Source organism: Octopus bimaculoides, chromosome 5, assembly GCF_046866305.1.
Source record: "Octopus bimaculoides isolate indiv1 chromosome 5, ASM4686630v1, whole genome shotgun sequence".
Taxonomy (NCBI): Eukaryota; Metazoa; Mollusca; class Cephalopoda; order Octopoda; family Octopodidae; genus Octopus; species Octopus bimaculoides.
Window position 1 is genome coordinate 68,215,296 of NC_142932.1, and position 10,000 is coordinate 68,225,295.

Genomic DNA, 10,000 nt, shown 5'->3' on the forward strand with positions numbered 1-10,000 from the left:
ACAACAACAACGGAGAGGAGGAAAAGAGAGAGATCTCTCTCAACAACAACAACGGAGGAGGAGGAAAAGAGAGAGATAAATCTAAAAACAACAAACACAAAAATAACAACACAAGTACGTGGTACATGTAATGTATTAGCAGACACTCAGAGAAGGAATGAAAGATGGTTTAATGTTTAGAGCAGACACTATTCTTCGGAAACAGAGGAAAGTCCAATAGAAGGGAAGACAGAGGAAGAAAATCCCCAATGATTAATTAACATGTGGTTACATTTTGAAATCATATATATATATAATCACCTGGCACCTCATATCTAGTTACTGAAATATCTTGTTCATGATCCCCAGACATGATATGATGTGCTTTGTATCCAGTCTGATGATATTGAACATAAATTTAAATAATCAGAATCAAGGTGCCAGCTATTATAATACGTAACACTTCATTTTTAGTACAATTTTGACCTTGTCTCTACTGAGGTAAGGATATATGTGTATACATGAGACTAAAGATTTTAGCATATATTTGATGAATTTTGCAGAAGAGTTCAATTCTTGTTCTTTAGTTCTTTCTGCCTCCCTGATTTAGTTTCTCATTTATTACCATGAAAGTTTTGCATAAAGTTGACAATGAATGCTCTTGAGTCAAGACAAGGGGAAGGTGGATATATTTCATTGAAATTAACCACTAAATGGTCACTGTCAGACAACTAGGTTGCCTAAATCATTAACCCTTTCGCATTCAAATTACTCTATCAAATGTACTGCTTATTTATTCACATTGTTTTGAATTAATCATGCATTATCTTGTAACTTAGAGATTTTGTGATTGCTTATTTTTAGAAGATGTTATAGTGTAGGTTTGAGAAGCAAGATCTGGATAGTTTGAACATAAAACAGGTAAAATATTTGAACTGAATATGGCCAGTTTAAATATTAAAGATTTAATCATCAAAATTCACCTTAACATGTTACATATAACTATCCCCCCACACTCACACACACCTCTCTGTGTCATACATAAACATTTGATAGGCTAGCAGAGAAAATAATAAACTTTTTATCAACTGCAACATTTTGTGGATATGTATATGGCCTGGTGGTTAGGGGATTGTTGGGGTTTATGATATCAATGTTATGGGTTTAGCTTCTGGACCATGTGGTGCATTGTTTCCTTGGACAAGGTGCTTCATTTCATGTTGCTCTAAACAGCTTAACTGTAAATGAGAACCAGCCTGGTGCTGATGCTGCCCTCTCTTCTCTCCAGCTGGTACACTATCGATGTCCTGCTGGATCAAAGCCTGGAGGGTCAAAAGGGTGTTTGTGTGTGTTCATGACTTCATAAGTACCTAAAACAATTAGTGTTTTTGGTTTGTGTGTGTGTGTGTGTAATATCAGTGAGATAATGAAAAAGAGAATTGATTATTTTTGTAAAATTTCATTTTATCTTTTATTTCTTAATATTCTCAATCTGCCTTAACTATGTGAGTGGTGATTGTTCATCATTTGTTTCAACTAATTAAATACCTTCACAGATTACTCTGCGTCGGCCTAAAAGCCGAAGACGTGTTGTCAACAAGCAGGTAAGGGCAAATGGCTTGCCTCCTCAGTTGTTCTACTGACCCTTTCATAACTCCGAATGATTATTTAATCAAATTTTGTTAGTCAAATAATTCTGTAGCAAAACAAAGAGGATCAGCTGCAACTGTATACTACCTGTGCAGTGTGTAATGCATACTGTATTATATGTTTCTATGTGTATATATGCATGTGTATGCATATATGTATATATATGTGTGAATATATATATTAGTATACATATGTATATATATGCATATACTCATTTATTATTTGTCTTATATAATATATATATATATATATATATATATATATGCATATGTGTGTGTGTGTGTGTGTGTGATCTAGATAGATTTACTGACTTCACTTAGTTTTAAAGTATGTGGTTTCTTTAATATATTTTTTTGTTTTGTGTTCTTGATTTACTTAATAAATACTTTGGTTGCATTGTTGTTGTTACTGCTGTTGTTGTTCCTACTGAAATAGTGTGCTACTAGCTACTGAATAGAATGTTTACCTAACTGACATCCTTATTCTGCCTGTTTTCGCCATTATTATTATTACTATTATTGCTGCTGCTGTTGTTATATTTTTGTGTTTACCATTCGTGAATTCTTTGACCTCCAGTTCTCTGAATTATTCATTTACTCCTAGAAATAACCAGATTTTACTTTCAGCATTGCAAAAACTATTTTGTTTCTCAGAATCTTTGTTATTCATAAGCCAGATCTCCCTTTTCAAGCTTAATTTGAGATGACACCCTTGTTACTGAGCAGCAAACAGAATATAAAATGAGGCATGCAAAGATATATATGTAGAGTCACCATCCTACATTCCAGAACCATCCTTCAGCTACTCTGAATTGAGTTCTCTTTACATTAGACACCCACTGTTTGTGTGTGTGTGTGTGTGTGTGTGTGTTTATCATCATCATTTAATTCTCTTTTCCGTACTGGCATATGTTAGACAGCTTGGCAGGAACTAGCAAGGCCAAGGGCCGCCCCAGGTTTCATAGTTTGTTTTGCATAGTTTCTGCAGCTGGAGCCCTTTCTAATGCCAGCCACTTTACAGAGTGTACTGGGTCTGTTTTATGTGACACCAGCACCAATGCTTTTTATGTAACACATTGGTTTTTAGGATATCAATTCTGTTTTGGTGGGTGGGTATTCTTGAGTGCAACAACGTACCACATATCTCTAACCTTTGTTATCTCCTTTGTAAGGCTCAGTGTTTTGAAATCAACCTTCAGTACTTTATCTCATGTCTCCTTGAGTCTCTCTCTTCTACAACGTCCCTCTACTTTAAGTGATTGGCACTTTTTTGGCAACTATCCTCATCCATCCACAAAATATGATTGAACTAGTGCAGTCTCTTCTCTTGTACAACTATCATGTAGCATTGCAGTTTGTACATATGCACCATACAATACTCCCTTCACTTGGAGAGAAAGATCTTTGGTTGCCAACAGAGGTAAAAGCTCTCTCAACTTTCTCCATCCTATTCTTATTTTAGCAAATACACTTTCTGTACAACCTCCAGTGTATCTGTGATCTTTATGACTTCTGTCCACCTTTCACATACTACTTTCCCTGTTATTCCATTGCATCTCTTGTGTGTCCATAGCTTTCTCTGGGTACACTGAATGAAATTTTTGCCTACACCCTTTCTACATATCAAACAGGGGCATTTACCTGAAGGGTGAAGGATCCTGTCCAATTTCTTGCTTACTAGTAGGACCTTGGTCTTTGTTAAGTTAAATTTAAGACCCTTTGATTCCAGGTTCTGTTTCGACACCTGGAATTTCTCTTTTAATTCTGTTATAGATTCTGCTATGAGGGCCAGATCATCAGCATATAGTAGTCCCCTGGACCTCCAGTCTATAATTCCTCTCTTCTGACCTGGAGGAAAATGATGAATGGCAGAGGTCTGATGACCAAAACATTGGTTAACACCTACCTGTACACCAAATTCATCATTGTACCCATGGGTAACTGTTACTCTCCTAACAGCACCCCTCTACATAGCCTGTACTACTTTAAAAAACTGTTCGGTGTGTATAATATTAAAACGTAAAATAAGGAAATTGTACATTAATTTGATGTAACATAATTAAATATGTGAGTAAAAATAAAATAATTAATAGGTAAACCTTGGCAAAACTTAAGCTTAAAATTACATTTGTAAAACAGTCGAAGGCTTTCTTAAAATGAACTCGCAATATACATTAGTGTTGCAATGCAAAATGACTATACCGTGTAAAGTCAAATTCAAATGCGACAGTCAAAAAAATATATTTCGAAAGTCAAAACATTTTACCCATATGGTATTTTATAGCATGCGGTACTCAAGATTCAGCCATAGAGAAAGAATCAGATTATACAAAGGAGCCATGAGGAAATTTGAAATAATCATACATAATGTTAGGAATGGGATTTGCCCACTCTGTAGGAGCAAGTCATGGAACACCATTCAAAGGACTAAGAAGAAAATAGGGAAGGCCAACTCATGGAGTGATAGCCACAAATACCAGAGTGTCATGTTCGTCAGCACCACTCCTAGAGGTGAAATGGCTTACCACTTTAGAAAGGCCCTAGACAAACTTAAGCTAAGAATTAAGGTTGTATGAAGGCCAGGTAATCCTATCAAATCCCTAATTGGTAGAACTTAGCCTTTTAGTAAAACCCCCTGTACTGATAGGAACTGTATTGTATGTAGATTTAGCCCACAGACAAACTGTAAAGCTAGGAATGTAGTCTATAGTATAAGATTTACAGAGGGATGGTGCAGTAACAAGACAATGACGTATGTAGGGGAGACAGCATGGAGCATAGGAGAGCGGGTAAATGAGTATTGGAGGGAACTTAAGGAAGAGAAGAGCTCATCGGTTCTGTACCAGCACACCAAGTAGGAACAAGGAGGCTCACTCAACAACAGAACAGACACAATACTTAGACAAATTACAGAAGCTACACACATAATAGAAGATAAACTTAGCCTGAATAGAAAACTAGAATGGAACACTAGCACACACCCCAACACACCATAACCTATGAAAGAATAAGATCCCCATAAACTGATAATAATATGAATATAATACAATACACAGATGAATAAATGGAATTAAATAACTATATACATTAAGAAAATAAAAAATAAATTAAATTAATACAAAAAATAGAAAGAAAATAGAAAGTAAGTAGATATAAACAAAGGAATAAAATTTATAAAAGTAAATTAAATGAACGTGTATAAACAGGGGATACTGATAATGCAGGTGCATTCCCCCCCCCCCCCCACACACACTTACTAAACAGAGACACTCACAGGGATATACGCATGTGCAAATAAAGACATACAATAGGAATACAAAATGGCAGATCATTAGTAAGGAGGACACACAGAAAAGAAAGAAGCAAAGGACCACTGATGAGGTCACAGAAGAGTGGTGAAAGAACTCTGGCCAAAATACAATTAATATAAAATAAACCTGAAGCAACTGAATACCAAATATATAGTGCATGTGTTTTTATTGGCTAAACTGGCAACATGACCTTCCCCAAATACAACACTGTGCCAGTGGCATGTTAAAACACCCACTACACTGTCAGAGTGGTTGACGTTAGGAGGGGCATCCAGCTGTAGAAACTTTGCCAGATCAGATTCGAGCCTGGTGTAGCCTTCTGGCTCACCAGCCATCAGTCAAATCATCCAAAGTGGACGTTAAATGATGATGATATATATATATATTTAGATATATATATGTATGTATATATATATATATTTAGATATATATATGTATGTATATATGTATATATATATATATATATGTATGTATATATATATATGTATGTATATATGTATATATATATATTTATATATATATATATATGTATATATATATTTAGATATATATATATGTATACATACATATATATTTAGATATACATATATATACATGTGTGTGTATATATATGTATATATACATATATATATATATATATATATATATATATATATATATATATATATATATATATATATATATATATATATATATAATATGTGATAATTAGTCGGTGGCCATAATAGAACTCAGAGTTTCAGATGTCAGAGCGGAAGACTGCTCCAGCATCTCGTCAGTTATTAAGACAAGCAAAAGAGCTATGAGAATGACCGTTAAATAAAGAGAAATTACCTGAATAAGGAGAAAGTAAAATTGCTCGAAGAAGGTAAACCCACGCTCATAGAATCTGCATATGCATGCATGTACATACACATGCATGCACACCCACCCACATGCATGTGCATATATGCATATGCTCACTCACACTCCATATGGGGTCTACATCTAGCATATTGGATATCCACTTAGTGGTCATCCCTCTTATATATATGTAATATAATTTTTGTGAATCTTCAGATTTTTTCAATATGCTAGGCCACTGGTTTAAATTGATATTAATCAAATTAATATTCAATTTTTTACCCTTATTATTTAAATTTATATATATATAGATAGATAGATAGATAGATAGATAGATAGATAGATGTGTGTATATATATATATAGATAGATGTGTGTATATATATATATATATATATATAGATAGATAGATGTGTGTATATATATATATAGATAGATAGACGTATATATATATATATATATATATGCAGATATAAATAGGTATTATATCTTCCAAGTAAGTTTAATCTTAAACTTACAGTTACTGAAATTTTTTTTTCTGGAAATATCTCTACAGTGGTCTCATGAAGCACCTTCCAGAATTCCTCATGAGAAGTGCATGAGGGCAGCCATGTCTCAAGCTCATGTGTGTTGGCACATCCGCCATGCTGCTTCTAAGTTATGCATTATACGTACAGTTTTCTTCTTTACCAGATACTAGATGACATCCTCATACTCACATCCTCCCGTGAAGAGGCAGACAAAATATTCACGACGTTCAACAACATGGACATGAACATGTGGTTCACTATAGAACGTCCCGACAACACTGGATTCCTATCGCTATTCGACTTCCAACTGAAAATAATGGAAGAAGGAGAGATCCACACCGAGTTCTACAGGAAAGCAGCCAGCAGAGATATGTTTGTCCAGTACAGTTCAGCCCTTCCACTCTGTGCCAAAATAGGATAAACCAGAAATGGACTTGCATGCATCCAGAGCAAGTGCAGCAGGCTAGAGGACAAGGTGACCCACACCACATGCTTCCTAGAGATATTGAAAACCAATGGGTACCTTATGTCCATTGTAAATCGGCTTAAGTACCCAACATGACAAACATGCCGAACACACAGAAAACCCAGCAACACATGCTTCCTTAAAATACCCCATTTTAGTGAGAGGATAACTACAACCATCCGAAGAGCCATAAGAAGAGAAGGATTGGACATACAACTAGCTCACACTGGCCCCTCTCTGAGAAGACACCTAGCAAAGAACAGCAATCAAGCTAACTGCCCCATCTGTGACACAGATTTATGCCAACAAGTAAATATTGTGTATAGAAGACGGTGCAACAAATGCAACAAGTTTTCCGGCAGTGAAACATGGGCTATGACTGCTGAAGACATGCGTAGGCTTGAAAGAAATGAAGTTAGCATGATCCGCTGGATGTGTAATGTCAGTGTGCACACACGACAGAGTGTAAGCGCCCTGAGAGAAATGTTGGACATAAGAAGCATCAGATGTGGTGTGCAAGAGAGACAACTGCACTGGTATGGTCATCTGCTCTGTATGAAGGAGGAGAGCTGTGTGAAGAAGTGTCACTCCCTAACAGTGGAAGCAACCTGTGGAAGAGGGAGACCCAAGAAGACATGGGATGAGATGGTGAAGCATGACTTTCAAATGTTGGGCCTCACTGAGGCAATGACAAAAGACCGAAACCTCAGGAGATATGCTGTGATTTACAACACTCAGCAAGGAAAGTAAGATCACAGCCGTAGCCTACACCAGTGTCGCATAAGCGCATAACCAGCCCATTTAAAAAGTACCTTTGAATCGTTGGGCAACATCCCGTGCTTGAGGAGACCTATTGAGTCAAGTAAATTAAAATCAAATCAAATCACAATCAAATGGAAATTGTAGTTGTGGCCATTACCAGTGCTGGTGGTATGCAATATGCACCATTCCTGTGTGGGTTGCTGCCAGAGCCGCCTGACTAGCTCCCTGTGTTGGTGGCACCTAAAAAGCACCATCCAAATATGGTTGATGCACAATTTGTGAACGATTTTCTGTTCATCTCTGGTGAGCTAAAATATACAGAAGCTCAGGTATTGCCCCAAATCAAGATCATCAACAATACATTCTCCAACTGAAGAAAAAACGATGCATAATGATTCTGAGAAATTTAGATGCTACTAATGGACATTTCAATGGCACACACTACATCATTGTCATTTTACATGAACATGTTATTGAGGCTGAGGTTGCTTCTGGTCCATATCCAGGATCAACTCTGCTATTCCCAAGAATACCACATGTATCTCAAGACTGACCAACCGTCTGTCCATCCATGCACACCTATGTAAGTTCTACCAATTATTAATGATAAATATATATAACAGATTGACTTTAGAAAAGAGAGATTATGACTGATAAAATAATTGAAGGAAGTAAGCAAGTACTAAGCAAGTAAGCACTATTATACAAAGAAATAATTGGACATAAAACATCATAAAAATTATTAGAATTGGGAGTCAAATGTAGAAATATTATTGAGCGGCTAGCAGAAAACTGCTTGGACGGCAGTCTTTCTGCTAGTATATGTGTGTATATATATATATATATATACGTATATGTATGTATGTATATATATATATATATATATATATATATATATGTATATGTATGTATGTATATGTGTGTGTATATTTATATATGTGTGTGTGTGTGTGTGTATATATATATATGTATGTGTGTATATATGTATACATATAGATGTATGTACACATCTATATTTCAGTAGTTTTTTAGTCTACAAATAAAAGCCCAACAAATTATATTTTGTTACATCCAAGGACTTCGACAGGGACTGAAGGACGTGGTATGGATCAGTTATATAGCAAACTAGGTAAAAGGACATATATATATTTTGTATGTGTATTTCGTGTGCAAGATTCTTGATGTGGATACGTGTGTTGAAAGAAATACAATTAAACCTTGGGAGAGGCATTATGCCGGTAATAAACACACGCACTGGTTCAGTTCTTTATTAATTTATATAGTTTTTTGTTAAATTATTTCATTGCACTTCTTGCAATCTCTTCAGTAACTTGTCTCTCCACTTCCATTTATTTCGAAATAAATGGAAGTGGAGAGACAAGTTACTGAAGAGATTGCAAGAGTGCAATGAAATAATTTAACAAAAAACTATATAAATTAATAAAGAACTGAACCAGTGCGTGTGTTTATTACCGGCATAATGCCTCTCCCAAGGTTTAATTGTATAATATATATATATATATATATATGTTGTTGTACTTGGGGATGGTCATGTGTGTGTATAAGGATTATATAACTATACAAGTGCTAGTCCTTACCCATATATATCTAACCTTTAATGTTTCTATCAGCCTGCCAACTCCATCTATATTTCAATAGGTGTTTAATCATTTGCTTCTGTTTTCAATTCTTTTTATCGTTAAAGATTCTTTGATACGAAGATGTAGCTTGAATGTGTTTCTTTGGTCCAAAGACACTTGACAACATATCACTGTAAATGTCAGCATTTGTGTATACAAATATATGCTGTTGATGTTGTTCAGCTCTGGGTTTGATGTTTCACATCTTTATACCACTCACATTACTCTCTGTTTTTCAGTTTATTATAAGTCACAATCACTGTTTAAATCTGGTCTTCTCTACTGAATGAGATCTTTCAAGTTATCAGTTAATTATTCTGGTTAAATCAGTGAAAGATGTTATTAATTAGATTATGTATAGTCTCACCTTTTTTTCTCTGCTTAAATGTGGAACTAATCTAGCTTAATAAATCTTGATGTAGAATCTCAATAATCTGCTCTTTGTATATTTGTATGTATCTTTTTGTGTGTGTATAATATAGTAGCTAGAAAAGTGTAGGGTACTGTTACCTCTGCTGGTAACAAAGAGATTCCCTCGCTACATGACACTTGTGTATAAAGGTGTGAGGCTACATGGTTGCAAAACATGAGTATTGAATGCAGTCAGTGTGTAAATGCTGGACAGAAAAGAAGCAAACAGGCATTTCAAAATGTGCAACGTTAGTGTGTGTGTGTGTATATATATATATAAGAGTGTATATGTGTGTACACATACACAGACAAGCACATATATATATAAAATATATATATAAAGATACACACAATGTGATTGATAGGTGTAAATGCTTGTTGCCTTTCCTGAGATAACCTGTTTGTTAAAT

The 10,000-nt window shown here is 35.1% G+C and overlaps 1 protein-coding gene across 29 annotated transcripts in view; it reads left to right on the plus strand.

Annotated features, from left to right (window-relative positions):
- LOC106869304 (pleckstrin homology-like domain family B member 2) overlaps window positions 1–10,000 on the plus strand; it is a 458,421-nt gene that overhangs the window by 372,686 nt on the left and 75,735 nt on the right. For 18 of the 29 annotated variants that reach the window (XM_089352366.1, XM_089352371.1, XM_089352379.1 and 15 more), the window contains one exon: window positions 1,536–1,583. The exons of the other annotated variants lie outside the window; for them this stretch is intronic. In XM_089352366.1, coding sequence (XP_089208492.1) covers window positions 1,536–1,583 — 48 coding nt within the window. The remainder of the gene's footprint in view (window positions 1–1,535; window positions 1,584–10,000) is intronic. 29 annotated transcript variants of the gene reach the window in all.